We start from the raw sequence: 20,288 nt of genomic DNA, 5'->3' as shown, positions 1-20,288 counted from the left end.
TTTTTTAAAATGTCGTAGTCTGTGCCATTTCCGGTTGTACTTCCTGTTTTACTGAGAGCACAGGCTGTAACGACGGCGGGAAGTTGTGTTAACCGTTAACGTTAAAAAGCTGGATAAACCGCACCATATCAAATGGGATTTCGATAGAAAGATCATTCTTAAACATCAATGGAACTGTAATTGATAAGTCTCTGGCTGTTATTTAAGGTGCTTTCGGCGCGGGACCATTCGTGGGACTCAAGAGTCATGGCTAACCAGGCCGTGAGCAAAACTGCACCAGGAAAACATGGAAATGTATTGCCCTTGTGGGGTAACGAAAAGACTATGAACCTAAACCCTATGATTCTTACCAATGTGCTGTCTTCGCCCTATTTTAAAGTCCAACTTTATGAACTGAAGACATACCACGAAGTTGTGGATGAAATTTATTTCAAGGTAGCTAACAAGCTGTTGCTAACCCGCATGCTATGTACATCCGTGATTAGGTAACGTCATTAGTGGCCTGCCGCTGCAGTCTGGCTGTATCAGAAAGTACACTCAACTTTTGGTCGATTTAATAATAAAGTTACGAACATTGTAATGTGTCTCATTGGATGGGACTTCTACTTGGCAGGAAAGCATATTTTTCTGCTGTTTTCTATTAAGCTAAGACAATGTGAGTGAAGGCTAACTGGTGAGTTCTGTACCAGGAGTCTCTAATCGTATTTCGCCTTACGGAGCCCTTTTGATATCGTAGAAATGTTGATAAGACCTTTTGTGCTTGAAGATATAAAGATGACTATGAAGATAACAATGGGCCCGGGGACTACACCAGTCAACCGTCAAGCTGTTTTCCATTAATGTTACCCATATTAACATTTGGCGTATAAAATATGTTTTACATTTCCCTGAATTTGCAGCTCTGTTGGCAGACTAAAGCTTTTTTCATTATCTTGTAACGGAGTAATTTCCTATAAATTTGGAAACCAGTTTTTGACAAGTCAGACAACTGGTCTGCACCTGTTACCTTTATGGAGTTTTACATTACTATTAATATTTTTTTGTCTGTGTACATTTAGGTAACTCATGTTGAACCTTGGGAAAAGGGAAGCAGAAAGACTGCAGGCCAAACTGGAATGTGCGGAGGGGTAAGTAAGAAGTACGTCCTCTTGTAATACCTTTATGGTCATCCTGTCATTGTTAAATATTTGGACAAGCAGTTATTTATTAGACTGTTAAAATGTTCTGATTTCTGTGATTCCAGGTACGTGGAGTTGGAACTGGAGGGATTGTGTCAACAGCTTTCTGCCTTTTATATAAACTATTTACCCTCAAACTCACTCGCAAACAGCTGATGGGTCTCATCACTCACACAGACTCCCCTTACATCAGAGCACTTGGCTTCATGTACATTCGGTATGGTTTCTTTATTATGTTTATGTTTTCAATACAAACTTTAAATATGAAATACTTTTTGGACAGATACACTCAGCCCCCAGCTGATTTGATTGAGTGGTATGATGGCTTCTTGGATGATGAGGAGGTATGTCTACTCGGGTAATAATTCCTTTTTATTTTCTTCTTGTATTATTTAGAGAATTAAGCATTAAGCCATTTAAGCATATACCCCTTGTGATGCTCATGGCTGATTTTTCACCTTTGCCTTCATTTGGCTTAATTGTCCCAAAGGTTTCCTTAAGCTTAAGCAGTTAAGTTACTTTTCGCTGTGCCTCTACTCTTTCTAAGGGTAAGTACCATGATGAGCTGTAGTTTAGTGTAATAACAAGCATGTTCATTTTTCTTATTTACTGAATTTTAAGGACTTGTTGCACATATCACAGATTTCCAACTTGTCTAATTTTATTAAAAAACATTATACCTGACAAAGCTGTTAGAGATGTGTACTATCATTTTTTCAATCAAATTGGTATTATTTGGCTGTGCAACCAGGCCTCTTTAATGTTTTTCCTTTTATTTTAGACAATTTATTGATATTCTACCCACATGGTTAATTCCCGTGTTTTTTTCCTTAGATATCCATTGTGCAGCAGGTGAATTGGATATTGTATCTCAGCACTGTTGGTTTGTGTGTGTGAGTGCAAGATGCTGTTCTATTTTATTTATAAATACAATTCCTTGTTTGCACTTGTGCAAATGCGTATCTGCATACACTGGGCATTTTTATAATAATCATATTTTTATTGTCCAATTGAACAAACATTGGATTCACAATATTTGCTCCCTTGGCAAAATAAACATTATGGACATTAGCATAATCAATATTGATGTCTGTTTGAAGTCCACAAATTGCAAATTATAGAATACTACAGTTCATATTTTAGTTAAGCTTTTTTATGTTTTATGTATAATTTATTGTAATATTAAGCTACATGAACAGAGGTGAAGGTTCAGTACGTGGGACATCACAAATTGTATAAATTTGCTAAAACACATGTCTTATGTTCATTAAGCAACTCATTTTCTATATTTAATTTCAGGAACTTGATGTCAAGGCAGGAGGTGGCTGTGTCATGACCATTGGGGAGATGCTCCGCTCCTTCCTGACCAAATTGGAATGGTTTTCCACTTTGTTCCCACGTATCCCTGTGCCTGTGCAGAAGGCAATTGACCAGCAAATGAAAAATAGACCTCGTAAGGTTGCGCCGAAGGAGGTCACAGAGGAGGAGGCTACTGAAGCAGAACCCGGAAGAACAGGGGAACGCCACCGTTCTAGGTAACTTATCAACTTACATTGACCTACTAAATTGTACACATTTTGCTTACTAGCTACGCATTCTTGTAGCACATAATATGGACTGTCCTCAGTCTGGTACAGTTCAAATTATATATTTGTTTGTGTTGGAGTTAGCTTTACATTATTGGAAGACTTTTGATACCAACTTATGACTATTTCCACCTATTCAAATGTTTAGTTTTAAAAAAATTGAGAATATAAAATTAAATGTGATGGGTTGCTATACCATGATACCACGATACATGTGGTAAATCAGCTGTATGTAAATTTGTAAGGAGTAAGTTCAGTTGATCAATTAATGAGCAATAAAATATAAAAAATTATTTGTTATCCTTTTGTCAGATCGTCCCGTCGGTCACAGAGTCCAAGAAGATCACCTAAACGCTCAAGGAGCAGGAGCCATCATCGAGACCGAGATCGGCGTGGCCCCAGCTTTGACCGTGAGTTGGAACGAGAGCGGGACCGACAAAGAAAGGAGCGGGACAGGGACAGAGGAGAGCGAGACAGGCGGCGCTCACGAAGCCCAGATAGACCCCAAGAGCGGCGCGAGCGCAGAAAAAGTCGCAGCAGCAGCCGGGACAGGCGCACTGACCGAAGAGACAAAGAGAGGGATGGAGGGGATGACAGGAGCAGAAGGAAAGACAGGGATCATCACAAAGACAGGGGCTCAGAGAGAGAGCGGTCCCGGGACAGGAAGAACAGGGAAGACAAGGAAGACCGGAGACATAAAGACGATAGGGACCGCCATAGAGATGAGAGGAAGGCCAGGAGATCGAGCAGAAGTCGGAGCAGGGAAAAGAAGCACAAAAGTGGTGATGAAAAAAGTCGCAAACGTGAGCGGAGCCACAGCCGAGAGAGAGAACGAGACAGGGACAGGGACGGAGAGTCCCGGTCTCACAAACGCAGCCGCAGCAAAGAAAGGTCCCATCACCAGCGTGAGTCTAGTAATGACTACAATAAACACAGTGAACGCAGAAGGAGTCAGAGCATAGATTGAACTGTTTCTGAACAACTTTTGTTTTTGCTCTATTCTATTAGCCATTGTAATTTTAGCTCACCAGACATCTGGAAATGTCTTGACCTAGTGTATTGTTGCCTTTTTATTTTGCCCTTTCATCCTTCAAATTTTTGTTTTGAAAAGGGGAAATTTCCTTTTTTAGATTTTATTGTTCTATTCTTACAGAAAGACATTAGTTTGTTGTACATAATATTTGAGGGCTGTTTACACAAGCATGGTCTGAGTTGTATTTCCTGCTGTAATTTTATATTTATGAAGATCTTTGCTGTTAAAATTCCCCACACTAAGTTGCAATGCGAATGGTATAAAGACATTTGTGTGCTGTTTTTTAACCTTTGTTTTAATTCGGCATGATCTGAGTGAACATTGTAGCATACCTAATATTTATAAAATGCACCACAATTCAGTCTATTACTGTGTGTTGACAGCCTGAGAATGTTGTTTGTTTGTTTTTGTTTGTTTTGTTTTGTTTTTTTTCAAAAGATAAACTGCAATGGTTAGGTTCTACACAAAATTTGCTTTGTGGTGTGCCATTTTGTTTTTTTCTAATAAAAACAGCTGACAAAAAGACAAATGTAACTTATGTTATTTTTTGACATGATTTTGGTGATATCTGATTTGACATTTTTTTGGATACTTAGTAAACTGTAAAAAGTTCTCTTTGTGGTTTTATAAAAGTGAAATTCAACTACATAAATAAAAGATGGGAGCAACTCTTAAAATTTATGGTTTAATTACATTGTCATTTTCCATGTTTAATACAACACTACAAAACAACATGTACATACTGTTATATTGTGATGTTTATATATTATCTCTAAGTTTAAACTTAATTTACAAATGTGAATAACAAAACGTGCTCAAACATAAGACAAGCTCTAGTGTACAGTTAGTATAATTTATTCAATCATAATTGGGTAACTGACTACTACATGGATAAATACATGCACTACAGACATTTGCACAGCTTAAATTTTGTAAACTAATGTTAGAAAAAGAAGAATTGTTAACTGATTGGTAACTAGCATAATGTATACCTAAAACAGTGAGAAATCATCACATTCTAGTTTGAGGTTCTTGTACCAAAGGAGCAGTTAAAAAAGGACTCTGGGTTCAAATCCAAGAGGAAAACAAATGCCTGTGTGTCTCCAGAGCAATCAGACTCCAGACTCTTCAGAATTATCTTCCAGGAGATAAAGAACGTAGAGGGTGTGGTTTAATGACCCAACAGCTTGAGCTCTGTGGGATATCAGAAGACAGTTGGCTAATAACTGACAATAATAACTTAAGTCAATAATTGGAAAGCAAAATAATTTCATGTACCACTCCAGGCAACATCTGTGAGATGTCTTCACTTGCGGGTGATTTAGCTTGCTGAAAGAGAGAACAGTTCAGCGTCATTAGGAGTAAATTCACATCGGTTACTGTCCACACTGAGTTTACACTTATAACTGGCAGTGACCACCAGGTAATTAGGAATATGACTTGTTACAGGGCAGTATGTGCATAAAAGTTGTGAAGTACTGCTTTAATAAACTGTATCTGATGGTCAATAGACTCCACACAATTTACATTTGGACAGGACATGAAGGTAGATGAAAAGACGAATACATTTGTTAAAGCAGGAGTATAAAATATAGTGAATTCAGTCTTTCAGCTTCTTTTATTAGAAATGTGAACATTTATACAATTCTGGAGCACATTTGTTTGGATTAGACTGCATTCATATTTCAGCATTTTAGCCAAATAGAACAAATGCAAAAAGCAGGCTGCATGTTGGCTATGCTTAATTAATCAAAGTAACTAGTGTCAACAAGAGATATTCTTATGGTTGAGGGTTATTCTAGAACCAGACTTGTCTTCACTTGTCGCCTTGAAAAACGAGTTGTCTGTTCATTCTCACATCCATAACGTGACATCTTGGAAACTGTTGGGGGAAAAAACATTTTAGTTTACCTAAACACAGACCAATTTCCTGGCTCTCTTGTTTTTATTTTAATTACAAATATAAAAAGTGTAAACATCAGTTGCTGATCTAGTCCTTATGTTAATTTCAATTTTATAATAAAACAAAATGAGAAACTCACCCTTGAGCTCAGTTCAGTCACTTGTCAGCCTTATAGACAGCAGATAAACACAATCTCCTTCAGGAATTGGAAAACATACAAGTTGGTCATACCCAATATGGTTGTTGCATATTTAGATGGTTCATCATAAATTCCAATTATTTGATTAAAAATGAATAATTGCACTTTTGTTTCATTATGTGAGTTCAACAAAACTGGATTTAAGAGGAGAAATGTTTAAAATAAATACATTTTCAAACAAAATACCTTGTTAATGCTGCTGGGGGTGTTGTATGGTGTTGTATACAGGGGGTGTTGTATACATTGTATACAGGTGGCTTCGTATACAGGGTGTGACTGTATACAGGCGGTGTTGTATATAGGTGGTGTTGTATACAGGGGGTGTTGTATACAGGCGGTGTTGTATGCAGGCGGTGTTGTATATAGGCGGTGTTGTATACAGGGGGTGTTGTATACAGGCGGTGTTGTATATAGGTGGTGTTGTATACAGGCGGTGTTGTATGCAGGCGGTGTTGTATATAGGCGGTGTTGTATACAGGCGGTGCTGTATACAGGGGGTGTTGTATGCAGGCGGTGTTGTATATAGGTGGTGTTGTATACAGGGGGTGTTGTATACAGGCGGTGTTGTATGCAGGCGGTGTTGTATATAGGCGGTGTTGTATACAGGCGGTGCTGTATACAGGCGGTGCTTTATACCAAATAGACCACATGCTCTAAAAAATTCCTCATAAATGTTATTGAATCACAGTAATATCTTTTATAAGAAATAATTTAAGAAAATATATAACAATCATGGAGGAATTGTTTGATATTGCATTGTTGGAGCTCAACAGTGACAGCCTGCTCATGTTCTGAAAGTACATTTTCTATTTTTCCCATAGACTGTTCGATAAGGAAGTTGTTTATTAAGCGTGACATGGCACAACCCTCGTACAAAAAAGACAAAAAAGAAAATAAGTTTACCTGTAGTTCCAGTGACAATGGTGGATGGTTCACTGGTACCAGCACTGTTCTTGGCCTTCACTGTAGCATTAAAAGCTGAACCGCAGGGCAGAGGCAGCTCAAAGTAGGTCTCTGAGGTCCAATACGATGAGACATCAAACATGTGGTCACTTTTGCCAATCAAGTTTCCAGTCAGCTTCACAAGGTATTCTGTGTTACTGCAGTTATCTTCAGACCAGCTCAAAGACAGAATTTGTCTTTCACTCTGCTTTGGCAATAATTCTACAGTAAGGTTTTCTGGAGGACAGGGAACTGTAGAGAAAAGCAAAAGGAAAACATTTTGAGTCTGAAAAGAGACCATATTTACTAAAATATGTTGACTTGTTAAGTGTTTTTTCTTTGACGTAAGCAAAACTTGTGTAGTCCATTAACATGTAATTCTAGCATTGCCTCCTGAATATTTGCTGTAGTGCACAGTGCGCCTTAAAACTGTAACAAGGGATGCACCAATATCGATTCTGGTATAAAATATTGCCATAATCCAGGAAAAAATGTATTGGATGTAAAAAGACTATTTACAGGCTGATGTAGGCCTGGAATGCTTCATCATGTTTGAACGTAGTCACACAAACCTGTTCAACAGTCACTTGTTAGATAAATAATACAATTGGATCAATTTTGTAGCAAGTTAACTGTGTTTTGATGGAAATAAAATGCATTTTTCAACCCCAGTTGTATTGGTGACAAATGCCAAAAGCCAGAGTATCTGTATCGGAAGTGAAACTGAACTGAAAAAGCTGGATTGGTGCATTCCAACTGTAACTGATACAAAATCTGGTACCTGCACCCAAAGAATCCTCCACATCATTGATGGAACTGTTGCAAGTCCCGTCCGTGGCCAATACAGTGAAATTGTATGTTTTTCCACATTGAAGACCCTCAAATGTACAGTTTGAGGAATTGCTGTGACAATACAACATGTTGCCAGTGTCATCCACAGCAGAAGCATAATACTTTACTGGTTTACTGTTCTCATTCCACGTAAGCAATGCAGAGGACTTCTTGCAGTCATATGTTGCTGAGACATTATCTGGTTTGCACGGACCTACAAAAAATGTTTCTCGAATTAGAGGTAGTATTTGGTGAATCAGCATAACATCAAAACTGATGTGAAAATTGTTCAAAACATACAACACTGTACTGTAAATTACCAGTGTACAATGTAGCATTTGGGCTGGCAATGCTTGAGCAGTTCCCGTGACTTGCAATCACAGACACTGAATAGTTCTGGTCACAGTGGAGAGATGACAAAGTGCAATTATTGAACGTAGTGTTGCAAGAGTGTGTGTTATTCTCTCCAACTGCAACAACATGATACAAGTCTGCAACTGGAGAAAGAGTCCAGGACACATGTGCATCCCCACAAGAGTTATTTACATATGGGGCACTGGGTGGACAAGGCTCTGCAAAGAGAAGATTTATTTGGCTTTTGCAATTGTTATATACTCTACAGACAAGTTACAGACAAAGGACTTACTTGACTTAACATATGCAGTCTGACTGGGCTTGCTCTGGCAGGAGCCTCGGGCAGAGGTGACTTGGACATTAAATGCATTTCCACAGGACACACCACTGATAGTGCAGATACTGTTTGTGCTGTTGCACATTTCGTTAGAAGCTCCGTTTTGAGCAGTGACTGAAACTAGGTAGTACTGGGCTTGTGCTGAAGAATTCCAAGAAACTGTTAGATTGTTTGATTCACAGGCAATGACAGCATCCACATTTTCAGGTGGACAGGGAGCTGGAAAGGAATATTGGATATTACCAATATTATGATATCCCAAGCTAGAACCTTCTTGTTTGTTGCCTTACCAGTATCTAGTGTGATAGCCTGACTCGGCGCACTGGAGCATGCACTGTTCCTTGCTACCACCTGAATGGTGTATTGTGTGCCGCATGCAAGGTTTGTGAGGTTACAGGTTAGGCCGACGGCCTCACATGAAACATTGCCTGTAGTGCTTTGGCCTGTCACTGTGTAGTTTTCTGCCCCACTGCTACCAGTCCAGGACACTGCTGCTGTGTCTGTGCTGCAGTTCATCTCTGCATTAATGTTTGTGGGAACACATGGTGCTACACGTGACAAACACACAAAATGATATTTATTTATACATCGAATAGATATTAAAATAGTATTACTCTGATAAAGCTCATATTGCCTTTTCCTTTTTACAAGATTTATCTAATCAGACAAAACAGTTTTTTTTTAATTATTTTTTACAGGCTGCAGCAAATAGCTGAAACATTTAAACCAGGTAAGCAAACACTTCAAATTGACTAAAATAAACTATACATTTTAGAAATAAAATTCAACGGTTTGCAATGCATGCACACACAATATAAGCATATATGGGTAAATATAAGTGTATATGCAAACGTCATAATTATTATTAGAAATAATATTTTAAATATAAAATGAACAATAAATAACATACAGACACACAACAAATAAACCTATTCAATTCACAAATTGGATTATACTACATACACCTTCACTGCTGTAGAAAATATGCTCCACATCCTCTTACCTGTGGTTTCACTCAGTTGATCTGCAGAGTTTATGGTGCACTGTGCATCTGAAGCACTGACAGATACAGAGAAGTTTTGTCCACAGGGCAGCCCATCAATAGAACATGAGGTGGAAGACTCTGAACTGCAATGGTATGAAACACCAGAGTCAGGGATCAAAGTGGCGTTGTAATAGTTTGCTCCAGTGCTAGTCTGCCAGTTCACTGTGACATTGCTAGAAGCACAGTCACGGGATGTAGACACACCAGTAAGTGGACACAATCCTGAAAAATATTGAAATAATAGTTTAATCACTTTATCCATAATTGCATGATAAATAAACAATAATCTAATTATGCATGTGCATAACTTACGCGTGTTTAGGCTTGGATGTGTCGACGCAGTAATGCTACACTGGTTGTTGGTGGCAGTGAGGCTGAGGCTGTAAGACTGTCCACAGCCCAGACCTGATAAACTACAACTGTTCTGTTGAGTAGTGCATAAGGTCTGTTGACTTCCATTAACCACAGATGTGACAGAAAAGTTTGCTCCAGCATTAGCAGTCCAGGACACTATTGCCCCTCCATCCAAGCTGCAATTCACCTGCGCTGTGATGTTCTGAGGAGAACATGGTGCTGGAAAAGGACAGCAATATTTGAATAATCAAAATTGAACATGTCATTATGAGTGTGGTGGAAAAGTTAACATTAATCCTACCTGAAATTAAAGGAATAGCTGTACTCTCAGAGCTGTTATACTGGTCCCCTTTTGCAATAACCCAGGCGTTGTAGACCAAATCACAACCCAACCCAGAGATCACACAAGAGGTGTTTGTGGGTGGTGCAACACAGCTCATGATGTTGCCCTGTGTGTCATTTATGTATGCGATATAACCAACTGCGAAATTGCTCTGATTCCAAGAAATTGTTGCTGTAAGTTGTGTACATTGCATGGTGGCCTCAATGTTGGAGGGTGGACAGGGCTCTGAATAAAAAGTTAATCATATTAATTTAATAGCTGTGTAAAATGTATGTAATTCATAAGTGAAGGTGAGTGGAGCACCTGTGGTGAGGTACGCAGTGTCAGAGGGGACACCCTGGCTGCTGCAGGCATCGTTGTGAGCTGACACAGTCACATTGTAGCGTTTACCGCACTGCAGACCACTCACATTGCACTGAGTGCTCATACTGGTGTTACACACAGAGGGAGCTGCCTGGTCACTCACTGCTTCTATTGAGTAAGAATTGGCCCCTTTGGCTTTATTCCATTGCACCAGAGCGTTGCCCACAGTGTAGGTCACATTTACATCTATGGCTTTACAGGGTTCTGAAGAGACATCAGTATGCTACAGGTCAAGGTATGTGTTTTTAAAAGTTTAATTTAGCCCATTTTGTTACATGTTTATACCTGTGTAAAAGTTTGATGCCATGTGGCCAGTGGTGTTGCAGCTCTTCCCCACTGCTGTTACACTCACGTTGTACTCCTCTCCACAGTGCAGATGGCTGGTCTGGCAGCTGCTGCTGTTGCTGCTGCCACAAATATCACTATGGTTCGATGACTTGAGTTCAGTAACATATGACTGGGAACCATTACTTGGTAGCCAGGATACGGTGGCAGCTTTGGCCTCGCAATCCACAGTCACATTGATGTTAGATGGCTGACAAGGTTCTGTAAAAATGGTTTTGTTTATTTTATGAATTTATAACAATTTTTTTTTAAGACTGATTTTGGAGCTACCAGTTCCAGTGGAGCTACCACAAAATAACTTACCTGTAACAAATGTTGTAGAAATGCTGGCTGGCCCAGTGCAGCCTTTGTACACTTCCTGCACAGTGACTGTGTACTCATGCCCACAGAGCAGCTGCTGGAGGTTACAAGTGGTGCCGTTGCTTGTGCAGGAAGAGTTGTGGCCATCGCTGGACCAGGCCTTGACGGTGAAGTTTTCTGCTGAACCAGTACTGTTCCACGTAACCACACCCTCCTTTGTTCCACAGTCCAGTTGGGCAGATACAGCACTAGGGGCGCATGGTGCTAAGGGCAAGAGTGGTTCCAGTTAGAAGTACTTTAAGTTACTAAAGTGACTTGAGTGTTAATTTTTGTCCAACTTACTGTGACAGCATTAGCACTACAGTTCAGGCCAACATTGTTTATAATTACTATATCTACTTATTGTTCAATAAATGAAAGATGAAAAATTATTTTTGGAGGTCACCTTTTAATGTAGGTAACCTTTGGTAATAACTTGTATTACTCATTATAGATACAAAATAAGTAGTAATAACGTAACATCTGTTATTTATTTTAAGCCCATATTTAAAAAAAAAAAAAAAAAAATTCAACACAATTGTACAATTATAATATATGTATGTTATATAATATATATTTTAGTTGTCTGGCAAATCCGGAATGTACTTTTTATACAGATTGCTATTAGTCTGGTCCCCCATGTCCTCCGTTGTGTCTCAAGTTTGGTCATTCATGATCCACGTAATCTGTTTTTTCAGTGACACATGTGAAACAAATCTTTTTCCCTTCATCATTTCCCATAAGGATGGATCATGCCTGTCTCCGATTGGCTAATCCACCTGTCAATCATGCCCATTTGAAAATGGGGCTATTCACCAGTAACCAGACTCACATCTTCGTAAAGTATTGAAGAAGTGTGTATTCTGGATCCCAGGCAAGTATTTCAGGGCCATTGCATCAGTGGCATAAATTTGTTCCAATATAATCATTTATTGCCTATATTTTCTTAAGGAATATATCGCAGTTGTCCTTGTGACAAGCTCATGTTATGTTAGTAAACATAATTAAACCAAATACATCTCTTACCAGACTCAATCTCCACGTTGCCACTTTTGGTAGTATTACAACTGTTTGTGTTAGCCACTAGTGTAGCAGTATAAAGCTGCCCACAGTGGAGCTTTATCACACAGGTCGTGCTGTTGGAGGTGCAGTTGTCTTCATGATTGTGTGTCCCTTTCACCAGCACAGTGTAGGATGAGACTCCTTTGCCCTCAGTCCACAAGAATGTGGCATTGTTGCTGTCACAGTCAAAGTGTCGAGTGAAATTGGTTGGTTCACAAGGCCCTATAAGATTCAGATTTGTAATTACATTAAGCAAATAAAAAAAATTGCACATCTCTAACACAATTTACCTGTGCTTATTTGAATAGGTGAACTATAACTTGTGGTGTAAGTTCCATCGGTTGCTGCTACACTGAAGTTGTAAGTCTCACCACACTGCAGACCATTCTTTGTGTAATGATTTACTGAGGAAAATGTCTCTTCAGGAGCTGCATTACTTCCAATTAATTCTGCTTTTATAGAGTAGTTTGTCCCAGGTACACTGCTTTCATCCCATTGTAGGGTCACTGCATTAGTCTCACAAGTTATATTACCATCCAAACCAGTAGGTGTGCACTGAACTGAGAAAAAGGAAAATAAAAATGAGTGTCACTCAACATGGTGTGACATAAGTGTTTACTACCTGATGTCATGTTAACAGGCGTAGATGCCAGAGAACAGCTTCCGGAGTTGTACATGACTGTGACGGAGTATGATTTTCCACAAGGAGGAGAGGAGAGTGTGCAAGAGTTTACAGTGCTGCTGGTGCAATTGAACGTTGCTCCACTCTGACTGTCCTTAATGACTGCCGTGTATGATCCTGTGGCTTGATGGTTATCCCACGTGATTTTAGCCGTGTTGGTGGTCAAATTTGTCTCTGCTACCACATTTGTTGGTGGACAGGATGCTGCAACAGAAACTTGTTCATTTTAGGATTCTGTACGTGTAACTTCACTCAATGAGGTAATTTGCTGGACTAGATGCTACAAGAATGTATGAGGTTACAGCTTGTGACTGATATTATATCATAGTTTTAGTGACATTTTATTACAAAAACTAAAACAATAAGTACTCAATGATCATGGTACTTGTGACTTACATGTTTGAAAGCTGGCACCGGCACTGGCTGAGCTGTTGCAATTCATATTGCTTCCTATAATGCTAACATTGTATGTTTCTCCACATGCCAGACTTTCCATATCACAGAATGAGTCCGTTGACTTGCAGTTGTATTGTATCCCATTGGAATCCTCTGCAGTGACTATGTAATAAATCACTCCATTGCTTGGGATCCAGTTCACTGTGGCACTGTCTGGACTGCAGTTATTTGAAGTGGACAAAATGGTAGGTGTGCAAGGCGCTGTATAAACAGAGGTATCAGTATTGAATCATTTATTCATCATAATATCATATTTAAAGGTGCAATTTGTAACTCCCTGGAGGTGCCACATCACCTGCATGATTCAATAGAAATAGAAAGTTAAAACCATACTTCAGAAAGTTTTATGCCAAACTATGGAGGATTATAGCCAAAGAAACAGCACTCCTATAGAACCCTAAGTAGGAGGAAGCTCTCCTCTGGGCCAAATAAGAGACGCAAACCCACACAAAGGTTTTTCAGAGCAATAAACACAAATGAAAAAATAGGCTTTTACTTTTAGTCAATTTCTTTTTGGTGAAAAAAGATACATACTATGGCTTTAAATAATATCACTTATACACACCTGTCTGAGTCACTCCCAATATTTCCTGGGTGGTGCAGTTCTCATTAGATGCAGTGACCTTCACAGTGAAATGCTCCCCACAAGCGACTCCCTCCGTTGTACAGTTGGTGTTTGGAGTACTGCAGTTATAATCGCCATTGTTTCCCAGGATTGTAACGTTGTAGGACAGAGCTCCAGCAGCAGCATCCCAGGTGGTTGTCATCTTATCCGACATGCAGTCCGCCGAGATTTTAATGTTCTGTGGCAAACATGGAGCTAGGAAAAGGGGGCAAATGTATTAAGTTATTCATCAACTACTGTATATTTCGTCCATATAATGAGTATTGATAATAGTTTTTTTTATTTTACTGCATATGCTCCATATATTTTTTACCAGAATTTATTATAGGTTTTGGGTTTATGTATTTGAAGCTTAAATCAAGTATATTAACTTGTGGTTGTAGTCACATTAGTCTAAAATGTTTAAGTATCTTACTCACCCGTTTGGATCACTTTAGGTTCTGAAATCTCGCTGTTGCATCCACTGGTGATGGCCTGCACTGTGAAGTTGTATGTCTCACCACATTGTACATTGTTGTAGGAACATGTGGTACCTAGATTTACGCACTCTTGAACATGGCCATTCATGTCAATAGCTTTAGCCTTATAGTATAAAGTATGGTTGGTTGGTGACCACTTGAATGTGATTCCACTGCTGGCACAGGTGTATTCAATCACTGGATTCGCCGGAGCGCAGGGGACTGTAAACAAACAAAAAGTTCAAGAAAAGGATGAGTTTAAGAGACAGTGAGTTTAAGAGACATATTAGTGGTCATTATTTGTCATGTTGTACTTGGTGTGTCCTTCCACTCTTCAGACAGACACTTAAGTAAAAGTATAGCAACAGAGGCAAAAAGTTACTCAACTAAAAGTAAAAGTATCAAAAAATCTACTTAAATAAAAATATTAAAGTACCCGTTTAAAATGTACTTTTAGAGTAAAAAGTAAAAGTATTTCACACAGATTTTGATGAAAGGTCATTAACTTGCAATTTAAAAACAGTGTTAAATGTAGTGATATTAATTAGAAAATTATACACATTTTGGTTAATGGCAGCTATACAAATCAGTTTCTTAAATTTTCTTATGAATTTTGTGTATTTACTTTTGTTTGCTCAAAGCTAAAACTTCACCTCGAAAATTTTAGTCAGGATGTTACCACAAACATAGTAAAAATAACCCTTCAAATCATATGAAAAGTACTTTTTACTTTTCTGTCCAGTTCAAAAATGTAGTGAAATGGAAAGTACAGACACCAACTTTCAAATGTAGTGAAGTAAAAGTTAAAAGTATCCACTGTAAAATCTACTTAAGTAAAGTACAGATCCCTAAAAATACTACTTAAGTACAGTATTTACTACTTTTACTTTGTTACCTTCCACCACCCCCAGACAGATACTGGGATTGACCTTTGAGATAATCTAGATATTAGTGGTTTGAGAGCTTCGGGCTGACTGGTGTTGTGTGGCGGATTTGCCCAGTGAGAAAAGAGAAGAGTGAGTTACATAGTTACTTGAGCTTATGAAGTAATATTTGACACTGAACCTTAGTAGTGTGAATCTATGTATGTATATGATGGGACAATGTTATTTTTCACTTTGGTGACAAATAAACAATGGTTTAGTGCTTTTGTAAACAATGAATAAATAAGAAAATGTTTATAAATATAATGTATAATATAAATATATAAATAAATATACACACACATATGCCACATCATCAAAAGAATGCAAGTTGTCCAAATAGTGACTTTCAGAATTAATTTTTAAAACGTGAGTTAGGATTCACACATTTAATTAATTAATTAATTTGTTTGTTTGTTCTCTAACAGTATTGTATTGTAATATTGACACTTCCAAAACATCAATGAATGAACACAGTACGTATATGGTCACATTTTTATATAGCGCTTTCCCACTTTCAAGACACTCAAAGCGCTTTATATCAAAAAAACACTCATCCATTCACACACATTCACTCACCAATGTATGCAGACAGAGACATCTCTCAATCCTGGCATACTAAGAAGCCAAAAAAGACTCTAAAAACACTACTGCAATAGATTGTCCCATGCCTGACAGTGCTGTCATTGTGAAGTGATGTTTGGGTAAAACTTTACCTGTATCAAACGTTTTGGTGTCGGTGTAAGTCTCGTGGCAGTCATTCGATATGGCTGTGACGCTGACAGTGTACTTCTCTCCACATTTGAGTGCGGTAATGTCACAGCTGGTGGCCCCTGATGTACAGTTCAGGCTTGCTCCAGTGCCATCGACGACTTTGGCTTTATAGGAGGTGGCCCCAAACACTTGATCCCATGTCACCTTAACTGTGGCTGTGGTGCAGTTGTAATGATGTGTGACTGTTGTGACGGCATCTATGGCTGCATGGGAGTGGGAGACAATCAGATGTATGTTTATGATTATGGTCTGAAATGTGTTCATTAATTACATTGTCATCATTGTTGTGCATTTTTAATACATTTTACTAAATTGCGTTTTGTTATAGCAAACATTTTATTTCTAATTGATTGGAAAAAAGAAAAAAATACTACTACTACCAATAATATGCTTTAGTTGAAATATTCAGAAACTCTAACTACCTTTTGAAGATAATAATATGAAGGTCTGGTGAAAAGTACTCACTTGAAGTCATATATGACACCTCTTTGGCTTCTCCGGGCTCTAAAAATGAATTGAAACTTGCAACACCCAGAGTGTAGTTTGAACATGGTTCTAATTCCCCAATTAACAATGAGGTGGATAACACTTGGAACTCTTTGCTGTGGCTGCCATCACTTTTAATCGCAGTCACTTTGTATATTATAACTCCAGACTGAGGTGTCCATGAGAGATTGACTGTTTTCTCTTGCGTGGGTGTAACAGTCACATTCATTGGAGGTGGGACCACTGTGGGAAGAAGACATGATTGTTAACTGTTCTAACAGAATGTGAATGTTTTAGGTGATCTTTATTCTAGATTAGACTAAATTAGATACACAAAATTGTGTGGACTGAAATTCTTCATAGGGCTGGATGATACACAGTTAGGGTTAGGGTTTCCACATTGTATAGTTCTGAGAACAAAAGAAGCTACATGAGCTAGGAGAGCATAATAATAATAATAATAATAATAATAATAATAATAATAATAATAATAATAATAATAATAATAATAATAATAATAATAATAATAATAATATATTCTATTCAAATGTTTTTTATTATATTTTTTGGGGTAATTTCACACATAATTACTTAAGCAACAATACACATAAATGTAGCTTTGCCTGGTAATCCAACTCAAAGTATCTGAGCTTCTTTAGCACCTATGCTATTCTAATTAAATATAGTTTTCATTTTAGGCAGCTGTATACAAAAACATTTCTTTATCACATTGTTTATCTAAAAGGAACACTCCTCATATATACAGTACAGTAAACAGACATTTCTCATTTTAGACTTACATGTTAAAATGGACTTTGTTATTCCTTTTTCACCATTCCCAGCACTGTTGGAGGCTATGATGTAGCAGTTGTATGTAGTAGAGGGGGCAAGCTGCGTCACTTCTCCAGATAAACCAGAGAAAACTTTGAAAAATGTACTATTTGAAGAAGACAAGTGCACAGTGTAATTTTCCGCTCCGACGACACTAGCCCATTGAAAGTTGATGGACGAACTGGAGGTAGCTGTAGCAGACGTGATCTTAACAACGTCAGGTACTGCGGAAGATCATATGTCAGTAGTTATATTCACAGGGTTCCCTCAAGAAAACACTGGATAGATCAAGACTTCAAAATATGACATGTATAGTGAGAATGATATAGGCAAACAGTAAATTTGCAATTTCCCAAGTAAGTAATGTTTTAGATTCCAGCTGTCAGAAATGCACATGGCCAGTTAATTAATTCCTGAAGCCATAGATACAATTTGTTTACAACCAAATCAATCATTTTGATCAAACTCCATTTAGGACCGGTAGGAGTTTTGTGTGGCTTTTCTCACATCTTAATTGAAAGATCTTTTCACCACAATATTCAACCATACAAATAATTCAACCATGCACATATATCATGAAGTCCTTCTGTAGATGGTGTCTGTACCTGTCATGCCGGAGGAATTGCAAGTGCTGTTCTTAGTCAAGTGCACCATTACATCGAGTGTAACTGCATAATTAAGTCCTGGTCTCAAACCATACATCTGTTTTGATGTGGTGGAATTGTTCACCAATGCACTCACTGGTGCAATGTTGGAAAAGTTAATTGCTTTCACGACCAACTGATAAGAGGTGGCTTGAGAAACGGCATCCCAGCTTATGATTAGTGATGATGCTGATGTAGAGGTCACTGATTTTATGTTACATCCTGAAAAACACAATCAATTCAAATGTAAAGCGGATTGTAATTTTGAAGACCTGATTGGCTTTCTACAACACAATGACAATAAAAATCATGATACAAAAATGAAAGATTCCAAATTATTGTGAAAGCCAATACACCAGGGTAACAAAATATATACTCACCGGCAGCACTGCATATCTATGAAAAAAGATTTTAAAAATAAAGATAAAATAAAAAGGTTAATTAATTTGTCAAATACAAAATGATGCAAAATTGAACACACTCTTTATTTTACCTGTATGAGAGACAATATGATGGCTGTAAAGTAAAGCGTCCACATTTTTGTATCAATCATTATAACTTCTTCAGTATAGTATAATATCCATCCATTAGTTGTGTCCAAAAATGTTCTTCTGAGATCTCCACAGGTTAAGAGCTATACATCTACTTCATGGGAACCAATCAGAATGGTCTAAATGAGGACAGGTGGATGCCTGTGGGCCCCTGTCATCAAGACAAGAAAACAAAAATGTGGCTAGTTAGCTGGAGGTGGGGGCACTCCCACCCCCTTCTCATCTTGATACTGTGCACTTCCTTTTGGGTAGCAAAATGTTTTCCCGAATTCCCGAAGACTTACACCATAGACTTCACAATGTTACAATTCAAACAATAACATTTATATGTATCAGTAATAAACCAATTGTTCAGATGAATATTGAGTCTAATGGCCATTTATGAAATGTGCTGTAGTGTTAAGGTAATGTGATCTGCTTTACTCATGACCAAAGTCAAGTCCCTTTGTACATTATTCCCGGACTGATGTCATTTCTCAATACTTACATATTACATATATTTATATATGTGTGTGTGTGTGTGTGTGTGTGTATGTGTTTTATATGTGTTCAGTTTCTATTAGTTCTAAGTTTCATGTATATTCTATATAGGTGATTTTTCTTTTTACAGACTGTAACATTTATAATCCATGGTTTTGCCTGTGTAGATGTGTATTTGATGTAATGTTTCCTAACTGAACAGTGCTTGACATAAAAGTTCAATAGTTTTTTCAGGAAGGCTTAATCTGCATCTAGAGGCATCGACCTCATCCCTGGTTCGCGTGCACAGATCAGCTTTGAATGTCGCCATGGCCTCAGGTGTTGGATGAACAATTTATAGTGGGCTGTTTTCGGGAACTTCTCCTTTTGGATGAGATGATAAAAAGTGCTGAGGTCTGGTAGATGCATGGTTGCTTATATCATTTGATTAGTAAAAATATTATTGATTAATGTGGATGTGCTAGTTGCTATTCTTGGTGGTTTAGTGATAAGTTTTTCTGGGGATTCAAGAGATTAATGTTAAAGTTAATTAATCACAATATGGTGCTTGTTTATAATGCTAAACAACCATTCTACATTTTGATTAGTGTCTAGATACCTTACTTTTAGTTAACTGCATGACAGAAAGGTCTGCATGATTATTAAATACAAAAAAACAAATACTGTAATACAAAAACTTTGAATAAATGGGACTAAGAAATAACTAATGCTGCTATTATTAATGCTGCATTCATGTGGTCGGAAAGTTGGAATTTTGATAATAAAATCATTGAGTTTGTCAAATGTTTGAGATAAATTGAAAAATCTGCTGAATTTTATCTGTCTTCACACAGCAGGGGATGTCAGATGTGGAGTGCTCGAGCGTTCATGAGCATTTTTCAACTCAGAAACACATTCTCCTGAGTTCCCAAGGACCACAAGCACACAGCATTCAATGTGATCTAGCCTTTAGCACACAATAAAATATTCCTTCATTATGGGTTATTATTGTACTTGGTAACCTTATATCCTACCCCTTTACAAACATACGACTCCTGTGTCAAATGTGTATTGCAAATATTCAGTGGATTAAGAGATTTATTTTGATCAATATTTTTTATTCTTAAGTATTCTTCTTCTTCTGACAGATATTTTTGACAGTCATTTTATTATTTTTAGACAAAG

The 20,288-nt window shown here is 37.8% G+C and overlaps 3 protein-coding genes and 1 long non-coding RNA gene across 6 annotated transcripts; 1 reads left to right on the top strand and 3 right to left on the bottom strand.

Annotated features, from left to right (window-relative positions):
• Positions 1–30: 30 nt before the first annotated feature.
• On the top strand, positions 31–4,474 carry prpf38b (pre-mRNA processing factor 38B). Of its 3 annotated transcripts, none has more exons than XM_033982448.2 (6): positions 31–435; positions 1,059–1,127; positions 1,244–1,395; positions 1,462–1,522; positions 2,478–2,713; positions 3,077–4,474. In XM_033982448.2, exons 1-6 carry the CDS (start codon positions 247–249, stop codon positions 3,729–3,731), a joined length of 1,362 nt encoding a protein of 453 aa, XP_033838339.1. In that variant the 5' UTR covers positions 31–246; the 3' UTR covers positions 3,732–4,474. The 3 variants fall into 3 exon arrangements, with proteins under 3 accessions (XP_033838339.1, XP_055084664.1, XP_055084665.1); XM_055228689.1 differs by having other exon boundaries at positions 371–485; positions 3,077–4,214; XM_055228690.1 differs by lacking the exon at positions 31–435 and adding an exon at positions 651–673 and having other exon boundaries at positions 3,077–4,214.
• LOC129457040 (fibronectin type III domain-containing protein 7-like) lies at positions 4,471–8,500 on the bottom strand. The gene is made up of 6 exons (XM_055228692.1): positions 8,319–8,500; positions 7,993–8,244; positions 7,623–7,886; positions 6,803–7,093; positions 5,076–5,126; positions 4,471–4,991 (listed from the first exon to the last, which is right to left on the bottom strand). The coding sequence occupies exons 1-5, from the start codon at positions 8,446–8,448 to the stop codon at positions 5,119–5,121; spliced, it is 945 nt and encodes a 314-aa protein (XP_055084667.1). The 5' UTR covers positions 8,449–8,500; the 3' UTR covers positions 4,471–4,991; positions 5,076–5,118.
• A 25-nt stretch (positions 8,501–8,525) lies between these two features.
• LOC129457014 (fibronectin type III domain-containing protein 7-like) lies at positions 8,526–10,532 on the bottom strand. The gene is made up of 5 exons (XM_055228607.1): positions 10,409–10,532; positions 10,064–10,330; positions 9,721–9,981; positions 9,367–9,630; positions 8,526–8,911 (listed from the first exon to the last, which is right to left on the bottom strand). The coding sequence occupies exons 1-5, from the start codon at positions 10,530–10,532 to the stop codon at positions 8,526–8,528; spliced, it is 1,302 nt and encodes a 433-aa protein (XP_055084582.1).
• A 663-nt stretch (positions 10,533–11,195) lies between these two features.
• LOC129457041 (uncharacterized) lies at positions 11,196–12,583 on the bottom strand. Its single transcript, XR_008649052.1, has 3 exons — positions 12,505–12,583; positions 12,179–12,436; positions 11,196–11,377 (listed from the first exon to the last, which is right to left on the bottom strand). It is a non-coding gene; the product is annotated as an uncharacterized LOC129457041 (long non-coding RNA).
• Between the last annotated feature and the right edge of the window lie 7,705 nt (positions 12,584–20,288).

This window comes from Periophthalmus magnuspinnatus, chromosome 17 (assembly GCF_009829125.3).
Source record: "Periophthalmus magnuspinnatus isolate fPerMag1 chromosome 17, fPerMag1.2.pri, whole genome shotgun sequence".
Classification (NCBI taxonomy): Eukaryota; Metazoa; Chordata; class Actinopteri; order Gobiiformes; family Gobiidae; genus Periophthalmus; species Periophthalmus magnuspinnatus.
The sequence above is the reverse complement of the archived record's forward strand: the minus strand, read 5'-3'. Positions and strand labels throughout refer to the sequence as shown.